This window comes from Anthonomus grandis, chromosome 4, assembly GCF_022605725.1.
Source record: "Anthonomus grandis grandis chromosome 4, icAntGran1.3, whole genome shotgun sequence".
In the NCBI taxonomy this organism is placed as follows: Eukaryota; Metazoa; Arthropoda; class Insecta; order Coleoptera; family Curculionidae; genus Anthonomus; species Anthonomus grandis.
Genome location: NC_065549.1, coordinates 1,387,760 through 1,407,531, shown reverse-complemented (window position 1 = coordinate 1,407,531; position 19,772 = coordinate 1,387,760). Strand labels below are relative to the sequence as shown.

The 19,772-nt window shown below is 31.0% G+C and overlaps 1 protein-coding gene across 5 annotated transcripts in view; it reads left to right on the top strand.

The window, feature by feature from the left end:
* LOC126734775 (papilin) overlaps nucleotides 1-19,772 on the top strand; it is a 208,161-nt gene that overhangs the window by 130,814 nt on the left and 57,575 nt on the right. For all 5 annotated transcript variants that reach the window (XM_050438500.1, XM_050438498.1, XM_050438499.1 and 2 more), the window contains exons 9-16: nucleotides 4,185-4,320; nucleotides 4,383-4,559; nucleotides 10,608-10,768; nucleotides 10,822-11,010; nucleotides 18,124-18,303; nucleotides 18,369-18,551; nucleotides 18,792-18,933; nucleotides 19,125-19,447. In XM_050438500.1, coding sequence (XP_050294457.1) covers nucleotides 4,185-4,320; nucleotides 4,383-4,559; nucleotides 10,608-10,768; nucleotides 10,822-11,010; nucleotides 18,124-18,303; nucleotides 18,369-18,551; nucleotides 18,792-18,933; nucleotides 19,125-19,447 — 1,491 coding nt within the window. The remainder of the gene's footprint in view (nucleotides 1-4,184; nucleotides 4,321-4,382; nucleotides 4,560-10,607; nucleotides 10,769-10,821; nucleotides 11,011-18,123; nucleotides 18,304-18,368; nucleotides 18,552-18,791; nucleotides 18,934-19,124; nucleotides 19,448-19,772) is intronic.

The following is a 19,772-nucleotide window of genomic DNA, read 5'->3' as shown; positions in this document are numbered from 1 at the left end:
ACAATAATAAATACCAAAAATTAGCTGGTAAGTAACTATTTATGTATACAGGATGGTTTGTAATCAATGCGACATATAGAGTTTCGGGAGATTCTTCTAGTTAAAAAAAATCGATTTGGCTTGGCTAAGTTTATAATCCAAAAGTCGATACTAACCGAGATACAGGGAGTTGAAAATGAAATTCAATTTTTACCCAAAATTTGACAATTATTGGGGGTTTTTTGAGGTGAGAAATCATAATTTGGACTAAATTTTCATGTGAGACTTAGAGGGCGCTACGTACGCTATATTCTTCTTTTTAATTGGCTCTAACTTTTTTGGCAGTAATCTTTTGATATTTTTAATGAGTTGTTATCGTTCCTACATCTTTTTTAAAGGTATACCAACCCAACCCAATTTTAAAACAGCTACATATGATCGTTTTCGAGATATTTTCAAATTTCGACATCGATGCAACTTATTAAAATTTTTGGTTTGGGTGCATTTATAAGATATTAAACTTTTTAGGTATCAGATATTAAAAAAAATTATTTAATTAAAATATTAACTATTTATATTTAAGAATTTTAAAAAGTTTCGAGGCCCTGTATCTCGGTAAGTACATATTTCTATCGTCACTTTCGGATTATATAAATTTAGCCAAATCTCATTTTTTTTCACTTAAACAATCGCCAGTTATTATACGCGCCATAGATATAGTGGATAATTTACAAATGAAAAAATTGCAGCGAAAAGGGGATTCTTTTTTATTTAGGATAATTTTAATCAATTTTAATTAGGACTCTTAATATGAATGCTGAATTCATCACTAATCCCTTTTTTTGCTGCAATTTTTTCATTTGTAAATTATTCACTATATCTATTATTGCACGTATATAATACTCTAAATCGCATTTATTACGAACCACCCTACAATATATTATGATGCTAGAAAAGTAAGTAGCTAGCTATTAGTTAATTCTGTTATTTTTTCTCAGTTATCAACGACAGCGACGTTTAAAGATGCAGAGAACTAAAAATCCTACGCCTCGCAAGTAAAAACCAAGTGGAACTTTCTGGTAATTCTAATGTTAAATTTTCAAATACGACAATTGTCAAGCATAATAGACCTAACATTGAGCCAGGAAAAATTAATCAAATTCAAGATGCATCATCCGCTATTGAGCCTGCTAATTCAGATAGTGAAGCAGAGCCACAGATAATTCAAACATTATTACCGGTACCGCCAAACTTGCCAATTGTTGAAGAGCAAAATGTGATGTCTCCATCAGCGCTGTTTTTAAGTACCTGTGACCCGGAAGCTACTCTCACCAATCAAGTCATCAAATTTTCAAGATGAGGAAGTTATACCAATTATTATTGAGATAGTTAAAGAAGATAAATGTGACTTAACCGATGCAAGCCTATTGGGAGCTATTGAATTAACAACATATAGCAAATATGTTGTTTGACCTTGACTCTATTTCTGATAAAAATTCCGAAGCCAACTATAAAAACCAAGACACTCAAGCAATAACTGAATCGAATGACGTATTTACTGAAACAACTGAAGATCTAGCTACAAATGGAGAAGAACTGCAATCAGACGTAAACACCGGTGATGGAAACAAGGTAGAAAATATGGAAGTTACAAAAAAAGGAAAACCACGAAAACGGAAAATGAAGCCAGCAAGGGAAAGAAAAGATGTAGTATGTGCAAAAAAAAAGCAAAAAAAAATAAAGAGAAGCATAAAGTTAGACCACCCTGCAAAGACACTTGCAAAAGAAAATGTCCCACAAAAATAACTACGGCTAGACGAGAGGTTATTAACGAAGAATTTTGGAATCAAGAATGGATAGCAAGAAGGTTATTTATTCTTCACACTACTAAAAAAATAGATGTAAAAAGAAGGACGGCAAATACCTTAAAAGAAGACTCAAGGAGAAATAAAACAATAAACTTTTATCTGAAAGATGATAAAGGAGATTCTTCGCAAGTATGTTAGACATTTTATTTGTCAACATTAGGGTATAACAGTCATAATGACACAATTATAAAGCTAGTATGTAATTTCACGGCTATGTCAGTAGAAAAAGACAAACGAGGCTTACATCAAAAACACAAAAAAGTTAATCGACAAGCCATATATGATCATATTCAAAAATATCATCCAAGCGTGTCACACTACAGGCGAGAACACGCCCCAAATAAATTATACTTACCCTCTGATATAACAGTTAAACAAATGCACTCTGACTTTGTTGAAAATAATCCCACTATTGAATGTTCATATGAGCTTTATAGAAATGTTGTGGTTAAAGAAAAAAATATTTCATTTGTGTGAAATATGTGAATGCTTTAAGTTGCATAATGAAGCACATTCAAAAGAAAATTTGTGTTTGGATTGCGAAAATTGTCAACAATGGGACAAACATATTAAAAAATCCAATATTGCCCGTCAGATGTATAGAAATGATGTTCAAAATTCCATCGAGTCTACAACATTATATTTTTCCGCAGACTTACAGAAAGTGATAACGTTTCCTAGGCTGGACATGTTCAAAAGTGTTCTTTTTACTCAACGAATTATTACTTTTAATAAAAGTTTTGTGCCAATCGGAAAAAATTCTAGACAAAAACCTTTTGCAGTAATATGGCATGAAGCCACTGCAGGCCGAAAGAAAGAGGAAATAATCAGCGCCTATTTTCAGTTTTTTCTGTACCATCGGGATCAGAATGACATTGTGCTTTGGCTTGACAATTGCATTGGACAAAACAAGAACTGGGCGTTGTTTTCGTTTCTAGTCTACCTAATAAATTCAGACCATGTTAGAACTGAAAGAATAACCTTAAAATATTTTAAACCTGGACACACTTTCATGTCTGCGGACCATTTTCACCACCAGGTTGAAAATTCCTTAAAAAAGCAAAAAAAAACACATACGACTTTCGAGATTTCAATCAATGGATTTTTCTGATTTTTTTAATTGGAAAGATCATTCCTCAAAGGCAGTTTTGAATAGATTGAGGCCCAGAGTGTATATAGCAGATCTTGTAGAAGTAGTTGCAAAACGCGGCTGTCTTCACTTGAAATACAAAGATCATTTTATGAACGAGGAATTTAAAGAGCTAAATTTTTTAAAAGTTTCTTTGGCTAAAAACAGGCAGCAAATGCCAGAACCTGAAAAATACACAAAAAATCGGGGGATATCTACGTTAAAACGTGATAATATAGTAAAAAATGTGTCTTCTGTTATGCCCAAAGATAGACTGAAATTTTGGGAGAATATTCCAATTTCTGATTCGTTCAATGACCTCATTGAAACTTTTAAATAAAGCTGATTGTTAGTATCCATATTAAAACTTAGAATGAATGTGTTTGGTCTTGTGTTTTTTGTATGAGAGTGTTTGTTTTTTGTATTCAGAAACGATTATTATTTTTGTTTGGCAAATTTGTAAGAGTTAAGTTTATACAATGACTCTGTGTTTTTTCTATGTTATAGCATAACATAAATACATTTCTTTAAAAAAGACAAATTATTTTATTTCATTGGTGCAAAAAAATATATATTTATTACAATAAAAGACTTAAAGCTAAAATAATTTCTAGTTTTTATAGAATATAATACCTTTAAATACCGTAATTAATTTGTTTTGCAGTTAAGCTTTTTTGGTTACAATGAGCGGCTTAAAAAATTTTGCTTTATTAACTTTAAAAGCTGTAAGTGCATTTTAAGCTTACTGTTAAAATTCAGGAATGTTAAAATTATTTCTATTCATTTTTTTATCACAAAATTAACAAATAAAATATATTTTAGAAATCATTAGGACTTAATTCACGCCATTATAGAGGAATACGCGTTTTAACCGTTTTCTCAAAACAGACATTTTGCAGAGATACGGCACTCTCTTTTACGGCGGCAGCATAAAGCAAAGCAATTTTTGAGATTTCTTAGAGACTTTTTTATTTTAATTTGTTTGTGAAAAAGCTGAAAAGTTTTCTGATATGGCAACAGCTGCTTTGCTAAAAAATTATAAGTCTCACAGGTGCAAAGCTAGTAATTATTAAGAACAACCTTAAGTCTAAATTTTACTTAGTTAATATCAATGGTTGCAAACAGCCGTTAATTGAGTAACACTTAAGATTTATCTTGTTTTGCAATTGGGGTTTTCCTGTTAAGCACTTTACTAAATATTTTTCTAGTTATTATATCAAGATACAGTGGTCCCAGTCCAATACAAATACAGTTTACCGACAAACGTTCAACCAGGAGACGACCATGAAACTTACGCCTGGACTTTTGATGAATACACTCCCTGTACGGCCACATGTGGCGGAGGTAAACTGGAAAAAAAAACACTTTAGGCATGATAATTTGTTTTTTAAATATTTAATTCATAGGAATCCAGTATAGGAACGTTTCGTGTGCCGGACGTAGAACTTTGGACCCGGTGGACGAAATCCTTTGTGACGCAGGTCGAAAACCGGAAACCTCCAGGAGGTGTAACGAGGTGGCTTGCGAGGCTCAATGGGTGCCACATCCGTGGGGCAACTGTTCAGTCCCATGCGGAGAAGAAGGTTAGAATTAAATATTTAACAATTTTTTTTAGTTATTAGTGTACAAGCGTTTTTTAAGAAAGAACCAATATATATTTCTAAACTATAAAATTTTTAAAAACAGATTCACGATTCATGATTATTTATACTGATTCTACAGGCAATGAACAATTTAAAATCCAAAGCTTGTGGATCTGATGGTTTAATCCTTGATATGGCTAGATTTTGTTGTCCATTTAGTCTCCTGCCGGTGTTCTCCAAAATTTTCGAACAGATTCTTCACTTACAAATTTTGACTTTTTTGAATGTTAATAGTTTAATTCCGATAACATAATTCTAAACATACGCCAGGAATATCTTTTTATTTTCTATAATAAATTCTAGGCATTCTGTTGCATCTATTGGGGATATATTTAATTCATATGCCTGCAATATTTTTTCATCTTTTAAAATATATTCTAGGCATGTTTAATTATTTATACAGGGCGTGATTTTAAAAAGTATTAACGTGAATATCTCAAAAAACTTAGTTTACTTAATTTAAATTGAGAACATTTATATATAAAGGCATTGAGAAACAAACTACTGTGTAAGAAATACCATGTTTTATTATTTCTTCCCAAAAGGTTTTAAAGTGTCATTAGATCGAAAAGAACAATAAAACTATTAAATAAACATTGATTAAACTTATAAATTATTAAAATAAATTATTGATTTGTGGCTTAGTCAGCTTTACATTACACAGGTAAAAACAATTTTTTTGTTATTCTATGTTTTATTTTTCTTAGAGCTGGCTTTCAAGAGTATCTCTATTTCTAAAAAAGAAAAAAATACCAATTTTGGTAATTAATTAAAACAGAATATAGAGTTTACAAATAAATAATAAAAACAGTGAATTAGATAAATCCTTGAATATTAAATCATAGTACGATAATGTCATAATAAAGACCGATTAGAGTTACCCATTATTGGTACTTATATTTTTCTGTTAAATAGCTCTGACTCTTTGGCTAAATATTTTCAACTGAATTTCAGTGCCCACCTTGAGGATTTGCTTGCAGACATCTAAAAAAAGTATTACGGTTAAAAAATGAATCTTATAATGATTCCAATAATTATTACAAGTACAAATAACTTGTAATTGTATTAATGTAAGTAACATAATTATTTAAGATTCTAGTGTTCCACAATTTTTGGGACATTCTTCCAAGAGACCAATATACAATTAAATCATAAAATTTAATGGTATTAATTATATAATAATAATACACTGTTAATAACTATGGTGCTCTAAGGCCTGTAGGTGCAAAACATGTGTATCTTTATTACATATACAGGTTTAAGACTGAAACTTGGTGTTTTTCTATTTGTTTATACAATCCATTAAATCCTTGACAAATTCATTAGCATCTTTTGACTTTTGTAACTAAACATGGTAAATAACTAAATAACCACCCTAATACATTTTTTTAAATGTTATCCCAAGACAATTATTAAAATATAGTAAACCTAATAACAAAATTAATTCATACAAATAACATTGTTGAAGACTTATATGCTCGAATGGCAATAAACTTGAGCATCTTTAATATGTAATGGTCCATAGAAAAAAATTATCACTACGTAATAGGGTATCATAATATTCTAATAGCAACAGTTAATCTTGGTATGTTAAATATTTTCCGGATAAAATAATTTTTTACTGTTATAAACAACAAAATACTTAAAAAAATTAAATCACTTATACATACATAATGTACCAACTTGTTTTGAGTTATGAAGAACCAAACCGCCTTCAATCTTGTCCATATTTCACTCACAAACGGCTCCAAGTATCGGGCATTTTTATTTGTTCAATACTAAACTAAATAAAACTTCTAAAAAAGTTAAAAAACAATTTATTCACACAACACAAACACCACTGCAGATCCTCCGAAACAACTCCACACCATCACCGAACCACCACCGTATTTTTAAATGCAACTGCTCTTAGGAACTATTTTTCAGGTTTAAATACTACAGCTGATACAACTTCAAATGAAAAACTTAATTTTTATAAAGCTAATAGGTATTTTGACACAAGGTCTTACCTAAATTTTACACAATTGGATGAGCCAACATTAATTAAAATCATTAAAACAATACACTGTAACGCAATAGGTGAAGACTCCATAGGCTTAAAAGATCTAGAAATGTGCCTACCATATCTTACAAAACCATTATTAAATATTTTAAATAGCTGCTTATTACAAAATTTTTATCCTATAATTTGGAAAAAAGCTATTTTGAAACCTCTAGCAAAGGTGGCTGAGCCAAAAGAGTTTAAAGACCTCAGACCCATTAGTATACTGCCTCTGGTTTCTAAAATTTTAGAAAGGTTTGTGCACCAACAAATATGCAGCTTTATCGATTTTTACAATATCATCCCGGACTGCCAATCGGGTTTTAGAAAGAACTTTAGCACTACCACGAGTCTAGTACACCTTCTTAATAACTGTAGGATAAATGAGGAAAAAAGGAAATAACATGTCTTGGATTATTGGATTTTAGTAGAGCTTTCGATACTTTTAACCACGAAATGTTATTAGCAAAGCTTTATTATTTTGGTTTTTCGAATAACGCGATTGATTTCTTTAAGTCATATCTTAATAATAGAGTGAATTGCGTAGTAATCAACAAGGCTTCTACAACTGAAAAATCAAGTTATTATCCTGTATCTACTGGTGTTCCCCAGGGTTCTATTTTGGGGCCGTTGCTTTTTTCATTGTATGTTGCAGATATGAAATCCTGCATAAAGTACTCAATGTTACAACAATATGCTGACGATTCCCAGCTGTATACTTCATTTTCACGTGAAACTCTACCCATAATAGAAGAACAATTTAATAAGGATTTAGAAAATATAGATAACTTTTCCTGCGACCATAATTTGAAATTAAATTCGTCTAAATCATGTATAATTTTTCTAGGTGGTGGAAAGAACGCCCTTAATGCAGCAACAACTTTAAATGCAAAAATTCGTAATGAGCAGCTACCAGTAGTATGAGAGGTCAAAAACTTAGGAGTCTACATTGATAGCGGTATTTCATTTCAAACACATATAAAGAATAAGCTCAAAATTGCATACATGCGCTTAAGAAAACTTTACGGCTTAAAAAATCATTTACCTCCTAAAACTAAATATTTTTTATGTAACACACTTGTTTTATCCTTATTTGATTATTGTGATGTGGTATATTCGGATTCATTGACTGAAGACTCCGCTTACTCAATACAAAAACTTCAGAATTGTTGTATGCGTTTTTCCTACAAAATTCCATTTAGAAGTCACATTTTTCCTTATTTAAACAATAACTTAATTCTAAATATGAAAAATCGTAGAAAATATCACATGTATTCCTTCGTGTATAAAGTTATAAAAACTAGGGAGCCATTATATTTAGCTAACAATTTTACAAATTTTCTTCATGAGCATAACACTAGATTTATAAATTTATTTAGAATACCACAACATAGAACAGCAAATTTTCAAAAATCTTTTGTTTTTGTCGCCTCTCAACTTTGGAATAGACTTCCGGCTAATTGCAAAAGTTTTCCGTTTACTGCATATAAAAAATATATTCGTAATAAACTGCTTGATAAAAAAAACAATACTTAATCTACAATAAAAATTAAAAGAGCTGAGCCGCTCGGTCTTCTATTGCTGTCTACTTATTATTGTTATAAATATTAATTAATTTACCTTTCCTGCATATCCAGAACCCCCGCCTGCTTCGCCTTACTTAAATACTTAAATATGATACTCAACACATGCATGTCTCGATTAATTAAGAAAATCTTTTTTTTTTACTTTTTACTTTTAAGGTTTTTGAAGGGCTATGCCACACTGGTTCTATCTTATGATGAACCTGTGTAAACGGTTCTCTATAATCGAGGCATGGTCCTATTTATCATGTATTTGATAGGTTGTACAACATATGTATATTATTATGCTACAATATTGTATATGATTATTTATTTACCTTCATGATAAATAAATTTGTTTTGAATTTGAATTTAACTGAGGCCACCGTACAGTTCTCAGCGACCCTTTCATCGGTATAACGGCGAACAAAAACTCGCCTCTTCGTTTCAAAAACCTCGAATTTCGAATCGTCACTCCAGAGAACTTTCTTCCAGTCATCAATGGTCCATTCTTTGTGTGATTGAGCCCACTCAAGTCTTTTCTTCCTATTAACATCCTTCAGTAGCGGTTTTGATACAGCTAAACGTCCTTTAAGACCAGCATTACAAAGTCGCCGTTTTACTGTCGAAACACTGACCGCTTTTTTACGCTCCTTGTTGATTTTTGCTGTGATTTCAGGGGCAGTAAGGCATCTATTGCGTTTGCTTGTAATTATAATATTTAAATCCTCCTTTGAACTTGTTGCCTTTGGCCTTCCCGATTGAGGTTTGTTGCTAATAGTGCCTTCTCTGGTGAATTTCCTAACATTATAATCGACCGTCCGCCTTGGAATTCCCAAATCCGTCGAAATTTGACGGTTAGTCTTTCCAGCCTTATGAAGTCCAATGATAACTCTTTTGTTTTAGCCATTTTAAAGAATGTTGAAAAACCAGCAAAGAAACGGTGACAATCGTCAATAAGCAAGCGAAATTATTTACCATTGTTACACAAAATCAATTCTTGAAGTGATTCTTGAGTGTTTTTCAACGAACCATAGTTGATAGGTATGCTGTTTAAGCATATATGCAATTTACAAAAGAGATACAATCTAAATAGGATTTTAGATTATATCTCTGGATTTTAGATACTAAATAAGATTTTTGTATCTAATTTAAAATATTAAAAAGAATACATGGTGGGCAAATACTTTTGAGCGGTAGTGTACGAGATCAAAAATGTATTGTTTTTCTTTTGTGGCTCATTCCTATGTATTAAATAAAAACTTGATAATGAATTATGAACGAAGTGTTAAATAATACAAATTTAACTATCGGTACGTATTACATTGGTTTAAAACGTTCAGTGTATTATTTATTATAACACCGTATCGATACTTACTACGAATTTGTGTGCATTCCTAAGATAAAACGGCAATGGCAGTAAAAGAGAAAGCACGTTTTTAACAACACAAAGACCGAGTTAGAGAGAGTGAGAGACAGTGAACGAACAATAGTACGGAATCGCTGCAGCGAGATTTTATAAGATTTGTTTACACGACTTAAACGTTGTTAATAAAATATTATATGGTCATTTGTTTTTTTTTTATTTAAAAAAATTAACGAGTCTAAGTTGAAAATACGAATAGGTATTGTATTGGAGCAAAAGATAACCAGTATAAATATAACAATAATATACATAAAATAAATAAAACTTATGCCGCTTGAATAGCTGAAAAGTGAATATTCTCCGCATATCTGTTAAATATATGCCAGGAATATTGCTTTTGCATTTACAATATTTGGCATATTTGTATATGCAAAAGCAATTTGTATATATTTTGTTTTTCCTTTGAGCTGATTTTGAATCTTGTTATTCAGTAGAAAAATGACTATATTTTTGAGAATTTGTTCAATCCTACATATATATACATATGTATAATTTTTAAGCCTAACCGGTTTTACATAATATGTTACGTGCAATATATTAATTTTCATTTACATTGTGATCTTTTTTTTTTGTAATTTTTTTAATTGAATACTTGGTTAAGCCAAACAGCTATGCTGACCTTCGCCAAGTATAAAATAAAGGCTATTTATTATTATTAATATTATTATTATTATTATTATTATATCAAATATATCACAGGCGTGAAAGTAAGTAAAAATGCTACCAAAAACAGAAGTTTTTAATATCTAATGTTTGTCTAATACAAAGAGGAACATGATTGTAAATTTCTTTACTAAGATATATAAGCGAGTTTCTGATAAGGGACCATGTAGGAATTTGTAGGAAAAAATCGTCTATCCGACGAGTGTTAGAGGAAGATTTAGGATATTTATGAATAAGAGTAGCTGTTTCCAACATAAAAAGAGAAAGAGAAAATAAGTAAAGGAATATTTTTTTAGGAGGGATTCAAACCAGAGAGGTATCGTGTCAGCAAATCGTCTCAAACGGGTATCCTTCGTTAGTAGAGGAGACTCAGTGTCAAGGACCGAAACCACCCCAACAACAGACTTGTAATAAAGGGAAAACTTGCGCCAGTTGGCATTTAGGACCGTGGAAACCGGTAAGTGAGTTCTAACAAGTGATTTCTATATAATTAAATTATTTGGGTTTTAGTGTGATCATTTATGCGGTGACGGGAAACAAACGCGACAAGTGACGTGTTATATTAAAGACGAAAATGGGAAAATTCAAATTTTAGACGATGCCCAGTGCGAGGCTTTAGAAGATAAACCGGCCGCGGAACAGGATTGTTTTGTACGGCCTTGTGAGGGTGTCGATTGGATTACATCTGAATGGAGTGGGGTAAGATTAATAAATATCTATTGTTATATAAACTATAAATCATCACAGAAGCATCATTTTATAGAAGACATTTTATTGATTTAGTTATTTATTTACAAGTTACAAGCAGCTTCAGGTAAAGATACTACTAACGACAAACAAAAAATAATATCCACACCAAACATAAAAAACAGCAGAGTAGTAGTATATAATCATTATTGGACATTCCAGTTCCCTGTTGAATGAACAAGTTACAATTACTAAAGTGAAAAGTACATAAAAAGAGAATTCTTTGACGTGTTGCGCTAATTGGGATTTTTACTTAAAAGAATGGAGCTGTGTAATTCAATAATTTAAAAAGAAAAATAAATTGATGCAATGTTTCTTCGTTTTTGGTCCGATGTTTGCAGACCCATTAGTTGACACCTAATAAGTGACTGTTTCATATGGGAACCTATTTTTATAAAGTAAAAATTTACAAAACCTGTCCTGAACTGTTTCTATATGGTCAATGTGTAGATTATAAATTACCTATGATACGATTATATTCTAAAACACTACGAACTAAAACCTTGCATTCTAAATCCTTTCATTGTAATATTGTCGATATGGGTGTTTGCTGGTCAAAAGTTACACTTAGATCATTTACTGTATCAATATATTATTCAGAATAAATTCTGTATATTAAGAATCTGCTTGGTTTTTGGATAACTTGGAAACTTGCTTGGATCGCTTTATACCTTGAGTAACATTTATAGGGCACTATTTGCTTATTATGAAACAGTTGGTTTCATATTTTTCTCTTTTGATATTCTTGAGATATCAGACACTTAGTCCAAGCTAATAATTCCTTCTTTCGGGAACTTAAACCATTTTTTGCACCACTTAAAAGCTATTTACAGGTGTTTAGGTTAGTAAGATACTTAGTCTAGGATATTAAGTGACTGAAAGTAACATTTAAATAAGTTTCTAAAAAGCTTGGAACAAGTGGCTAATCGAAGCAAAGATCTGTAATAAATAAGAGACCTAGTTACAGAAATAGCGCAAATGCCTGGGAGAAATTTATCGATAAATCCGAGAGCCTCGAATAAGTATTTAATTAATTAATAGATTTCTGTAAATTAACTCAAGTGCCTGTAAGTAACTTTTGAGTAATTTAAATTCCTGCAATAGATAACCGATTAAAGTTAAGAATGCACTTAGTTCAGGCTCTACCCCTCTGAGAATTTTAAACCTAAACTCTGGAACAAATTTCAGAACTGTTTATGATGATGCACGGGAAGTGCTGGCTATGACAACATTGAGAGAAAGACGTATTCGTGCTGATTTAACCTTTGTACTTAAGCTTCTTAATGGTCTGATTGTATGCCCTGAACTTCTCGGTAGAATTAGCTTCAGTGTCCCCTCAAGACTCTTGAGACGAAACCGACTATTTGCTTTGCCTTTTCACAGTACCAACTATGCCACTCATTCCCCTATCGAAAGAACCTTAAATATTATCAACCATGAGGATATTGAAGTTGTGGGCATTGGCTTGTCTAGTTTTAGGAATCAAATTAGAGAGATTGTGTAAACTCTTCTGTTGATTTTATGTTGGTTTGCCTGTAAAAACATATTTGTATTTTAGCTATTTTAAGTTATGGTTAAGTGTAACTATTGAACTTTGTAATATTGTTTTTTTTGTAATGGTGTTGATCCCGTCTATTAAATAAATTAAATTAAAATTAAATATACTGAATAAATTCTTGCTTGGAATTTTGGAAAACGCCTTCTCGATAGTTCTTTAAGTTTTTCAATCTGTCCATTATTTTACTTTAATCGATTGTATAGGTTCATCAAAATCTTATAAGCATCAAGGCAAGATTGGGGTGGGAAGTGGACAACATTGATTAACAACCTAGTACAGGTCCTCAAACGCATTTGTAGAACTGTCCTCCAAAATCCCGGATGAATAACCGGAATTAAACACCAAGTAACATTAAATAACAATTTTTGATCATGAGTCATGATCAACATGACTTTACAACTGACATTATTGTATTGGTAGTTTTCAATATACATTGGTAGAAATAAAATGAGCATGATACTAACAAATTATTAATTAAACATAAATTAAATAACTATAAAATCTCTGATCATAACAAATTGTAACTTTCCTTGAGAATATCTTAAGAAATAGTGGAAATATTCTTAAAAGAATTTTAGTCCAAAAACAGGCATTTCTTGCCAAACAATTTCATATGAGAACGATTTTTGTACGTCAATACCTTTTTGAGTTAGAAGGAGTTTTATTATTTTAGATTTTTATTCATTACCTGACATTTTTGGTCATAACTTGGAAACTATTTATGATATTCTCATAATTTTTTTACATCACTATAGTGGGATTCTTGCGGTTGGATTTGAGGGTAAAAACGTATTTTTTTAATCATTATTTTTTTTGCAAAAAAAAATATGAACCACTGCTTATATGTATGCCGATGACACTGTTATTTTTTTAGCTCTAAGTCACACGAGATCCTTTCTACAACTCGTAATAAGGAATTTATTCATGACTAGTTAATAAATTAAAACTTAATTTGTTAAAATCAAAATATGTGATGATTGGAAAATCAAAAAACAGATAAAAATAAAGTTCACTAGCAATTTTAATATTAAAATGAATAATGAAAATATAAAATTGGTTGACAAAATAAAATATCTTGGATTTATATTAAATGGTCAGTTTCATTAAAATGATTATTTTGGGTTTTCTGAAAAATAGACATAAAAACAAATTTCTTTAAAGAAAATGATTTTTTTTCAAAAAATGTCTCAAAATGTTTATAACTCAAAAATTAGTAATGATTAAATTTTCACAATTTGTATGCATATTCCTGGAATGATTTGATTGGACACCTATTTCGGCATTTTTCAAAAAATCGACAGAATGTTAAAAAAAAAAATTATTTCTCTGGAAGGTCATTTTTTTTTCAATAAATTTCACAAAATTCCCATAACTCAAATATGAGCCAAAATGAAATTTTGAAAATTTGTATACGTATTCCTGAAATGATTTCATTGGACACCTATTTCGGCATTTTTCAAAAAATCGACAGGATGTTAAGAAAAAAAAATATTTCTTTGGAAGGTCATTTTTTTTCCAATAAATTTCACAAAATTCCCATAACTCAAATATGAGCCAAAATGAAATTTTGAAAATTTGTATACATATTCTTGGAATGATTTGACTGGACACCTATTTCGGCATTTTTCAAAAAATCGACAGGATGTTAAGAAAAAAAAATATTTCTTTGGAAGGTCATTTTTTTTCCAATAAATTTCACAAAATTCCCATAACTCAAATATGAGCCAAAATGAAATTTTGAAAATTTGTATACATATTCTTGGAATGATTTGACTGGACACCTATTTCAGCATTTTTCAAAAAATCGACAGGACGTTAAGAAAAAAAAATATTTCTTTGGAAGGTCATTTTTTTTCCAATAAATTTCACAAAATTCCCATAACTCATATATGAGCCAAAATGAAATTTTGAAAATTTGTATACATATTCCTGGAATGATTTGACTGGACACCTATTTCAGCATTTTTCAAAAAATGTACGGGATGTTAAGAAAAAAAAATTATTTCTTTGGAAGGTCATTTTTTTCCAATAAATTTCACAAAATTCCCATAGCTCAAATATGAGCCAAAATGAAGTTTTGAAAATTTGTATACATATTCCTGAAATGATTTCATTGGACACCTATTTCAGCATTTTTCAAAAAATCGACAGGATGTTAAGAAAAAAAAAAATTTCTTTGGAAGGTCTTTTTTTTTTCAATAAATTTCACAAAATTCCCATAACTCAAATATGAGCCAAAATGAAATTTTGAAAATTTGTATACATATTCCTGGAATGATTTCATTGGACACCTATTTTAGCATTTTTCAAAAAATGTACAGGATGTTAAGAAAAACAAATTATTTCTTTGGAAGGTCATTTTTTTCCAATAAATTTCACAAAATTCCCATAACTCAAATATGAGCCAAAATGAAATTTTGAAAATTTGTATACATATTCCTGGAATGATTTCATTGGACACCTATTTTAGCATTTTTCAAAAAATGTACAGGATGTTAAGAAAAACAAATTATTTCTTTGGAAGGTCATTTTTTTCCAATAAATTTCACAAAATTCCCATAACTCAAATATGAGCCAAAATGAAATTTTGAAAATTTGTATACATATTCCTGGAATGATTTGATTAGACACCTATTTCGGCATTTTTCAAAAAATCGACAGAATGCTAAGAAAAAAAATTATTTCTTTGGAAGGTCATTTTTTTCCAATAAATTTCACAAAATTCCCATAACTCAAATATGAGCCAAAATGAAATTTTGAAAATTTGTATACATATTCCTGGAATGATTTCATTGGACACCTATTTCAGCATTTTTCAAAAAATATATTCGTAACGAAGTTACAAGACTTTGTTTTTATTTTATTCAAATTTGGGTTAACCCAAGCAGTATTTTTCAGAAAGATTTGCGCCTTTAATATTTCATTTCAGAAGGTATAATTTACCTAAAAGTGATGCGTATTTTAAGCTTTACCTATGGGTTAGAGCCTGCTTGTAATTATAAACATACATAGATTAATCAACTCAAAAGGTTCTAGACCGTATAGTACCCAGCATAGCTTAGATTTTGAATAAGTGGTTTCTGGTCTTCGTTGTTTTCAGTCCTGGTTATACTTAAGACTTTCAGTTATTTTCATGAATTTTCCTTTGTTTTTATATACACTATTTACGTTTCTTGTGGTAATTTATTCACAAGCTTACAGATACTTATTTTGCCAAGTATTTGGCCAAGTAATGGAATTGCTTGTTTTTCTAAAACTGAATTGGCACAGATTTGTTTCAAGTGTGACTTTTTAAAATTATAATAATACAATTCATAGATTTATAAAGATTATAAATGATTTCGTTAATTCTGCACATAGATTATCTTTGTTTGAACAGTGCCCTGTCCTAGGAACAAAATTATTAATAGTATTATATCTTATAAGAATGGCCTTAAAAAGATATTTTGGAACATAATGTCGAACTGTTTTTAATGTTGTCATAATATAGTTTTAAATTACTTTGTTTATTGCATATAATTATTTAGTTGTTGTATATTGTGTGCAAACATTTAGTTTTCCTAAAGAATTCTATAAATTTGAAAAAAATGTGGTATTCCATATTCCTTCAAACAGTAAAAGTAGTCAATTTTAACATTGTTAAAGGAATTATCTTAAGTGTAGAGTCTTACTTTTTAATTGATATATAAGTCAAATAATCAGATTTAAGTACTTTTTTTGGAACTGAAACGCAGTACCCTATTTAATTGAAAAGCATTTGATTGAAATCTTAATTATGAAAAATGTATGCTGATTCAGCACCGATATCGCAAGGTACTGTAAGCAAAATTGAAAATTAGTTTTGGATAAAAGACCACGTTAAAGGAACAACTATTTCTCATAAATCTGCGCTCAATTAAAATCCCAAAATTAAATCAAGAAAATCCTAACTAGAATTAAGTTAGTATTCAGTTGCAAGGGTTGTAAAGGCACAGAAATTTCATCCCTTTAAACTAACAATTCTCCAGGAACTCAATGAAGAGGATGCAGATAAGAGAACCCAATTTTGTGAACAATTTATGAAACTATTGCAGAATTACAGTGTTAAAATGAGTCAACATTTATGTTGAACGGAGAATTAAATCGACAAAATTGCTGTTATTGGGCATAAGAAAATCCACACTCAGATAAGAAAATCTACGTTAAATGAGATCCACACTCAACATCCAGAGAAAGTAAATGTTTGGGCAAGAATTGTAAGCCAGCAACTTATAGGGCCAATTTTCTTTGAAGAAAATCTAAATGAAGCAAGATATTTACCGTTTTTACAAGAAGAACTAATTCCAAATCTGGCTGCTCTGTTTCCTGATCAAATAGAAGCTGATATGCCAAAAAGGAACCGTTGATTTGAACAAGATGCTGCGCCTCCCCATTTTGGACATCCTGTTCGAAACTGTCTGGATATTACATATATTATGGTATATAGTATATGGTAGTATATAGTATATGGTATATGGTAGATTTTGAATGGCCAGCAAAACCTCCCGATCTAACTCCTTTAGATTTTTTCCTATGGGGATATTTGAGATTCAAAATTTATGTGTCCGCAAACATTGAGGACTTGAAAACTAGAATAAGGCATGAGAGTAGATTAATTTCTCCAGAAATTATAAGAAACGTTTAAAACAAATTTCAAGTATGTTTAGGGTATTGCCGAATAATAAATAGGCTACATTTTGAACACCTATAAAAAGAAAAAAAATTGAGTAAATTTTTGGTTGTCTTGAAAACAAGGGGTTTCAATTATCTTGGAAAGTCATAAAACACCTAAAATTTTGCAGCTATGTATAATTTGATGCTCTTTAAAAATACGCAAAGAAAAATTAGCTTTAAAAATCTTATTTTTGGGACGCACTGTACAACTTTGTTTTCAACAAAAAAGAGCTTATGTACTTAGCAGGTCATCTAGCTATAAGGTCTGATGATGCTTCATTAGCGAAACATGTTACCTGATGAATATAAAAAGATATTTTGAGACTGAGAGTTAGAGTTTTTATTTATTTTTTCTCTAGTTACGTAAGTCTCTTTGAGATAATGGACGAGTTGTTTCAATTTAAAAAAGAGCGCAACTAAAAAATACTAATCGACAGATCTTTTTGAGAAAAAAAAATTGTATATAAGCTACTGAATTACAGACTCCCACTGTACTGATGTTCTCAGTGCCTCAAGATAAACTAGAGGAGCGCGGAATTTGAATTATACATTCCTGTGGATATTTATTATCAATAAGTTTTTATGTTGTTTAATGTACAGGGTATATTATAATTTAAATACAACCAAAAATATGCTAATTCAAAGAACTATGTGGTGCATAACCTCTTTGATTCAAATAAACTCACATTATAAAATTCATTAATTTTATGACTAATTTTGGCAACAATTCTGGATAATTCTGAAATATAGCTTATAATTTCTTTCAGTGGTTTACCCTTCTTATTACGTTTATACAAATATTATTAATTCCCTAGTGCGATAACGTGTGCGGATTAAACAACGAAACGAGACGAGTATTTTGCGCAACGGCCAAAGGACAAATCTACGGTGACGAATTGTGCGACCTAAATCAAAAACCGGAAACGATCCGGGGATGCGAAAAAAGCGAAAACGAAACGTGCAACTTTATGTGGTACGCGTCGCAATGGAGCGAGGTACTAATTGACCCAATCTGATATTAACGTATTTTTTTAATTAACTTGGATTTTTTCCTATATAGTGTTCGGCCAAATGCGGAGTGGGAATTCAAACCAGAACGTTATTCTGCGGCCTGTCCTCCTCCGAGGGCGTTAAAAAAGTCGAAAACGAGAAATGCGATCAAAGCAAGAATTTTGAGACGATTCGGAACTGTACTGGGAATACGGAGTGCGACGGAGAGTGGTTCAGTGGACCATGGACCGAAGTGAGTAAAACTTGTACCTTATAACGTCATTTTTAAGTTCAGAGTGTATTATTTAGAAGTTTTTGCTCTAGGAAAGCATCTAAGTTTTCCAGGTATTCAATAGTCAATAGGACTCCCTGATCTGCCTGGAAGAATGAAAATAATTTTATTCTTTCATGCACTTGAACCCTAAAAAACTAATATTTGCATAAAAATCAACTTTTAGGAAGTCAAAAGTCAATTGAATTAATTGATTTTCAGTGCTCCAAGGCTTGTGGAGGTGGAGAACGCTCCAAAAAGGTGGTTTGTATTAAAGGAAACGAAGTGGTGGACGATTCCCATTGTGACCCTGACGCTTTTATCATACCGAGAGAAGATTGCAACGAACAACCATGCACTAAAGGTAAAGTTTCACAAATTTCATTTCACTTAACTATTTTCACACTCTGAATCGTGGTAATCTTTCTCAGTCTTAATGTCGAGGCTATTCTGGAAAAACTAGGGGTTCGTTTGATCTTGCATTGTTTAATTAAATCAAATTTTAGGAAGAATAAAGTGCCACAAGTCGGTTACGATTATTATAATTTATTTTAGATTCAATCATGCCGCTAGACAAGAAAACGTCTGCCGCCCTCGAGAAGGAAGAAAGCGAGAAACCGACCACTAAAATGCCTCCCACCACCGAATCTGTGACCGAAACCGGCGGATCCGAAACGAGTGTGACCGGAAAAGAGTCTGACGGTACCGAAAGTATGTCCGCGAGCGACATCTCTGAGTTAACAAAGAGTTTCGAGTTCACCACCGAACCCCAATCGGAGGAATCCGGTAAAGAGGGCGAGGAAAACTATGAAATCGTGCCTGCGGATACTTGTGACGACGGCGAATGGGTGGAAGTGGCTGTTAAAGAAGTTCTTATTGTGAGTATTGAAATTCTTGTTCTTATGCTAAGAAAATATCCATTATCTACATGATTATTTATATACAAAGTGTCCAAAAAGATTGATTTTCAATTGTTGTTATTTTGAAAACAGTTCAAAATTGATATAGGGTGTTATACGTGAAATGTGTTAAGAATTTGTCATAGAATCTAAAAATGGGGTGTTCTATTTAAAATAATATAAGTTGACTGCTGCCCAATCCTCTTGTCGTAGTGAATTGACGTGTCGGAGCCTTTTTTAACCAAGTAATTCGTTTACCTGTAAAATGTATTTTTCCAGACTTTTGCATACACTATAGTATACC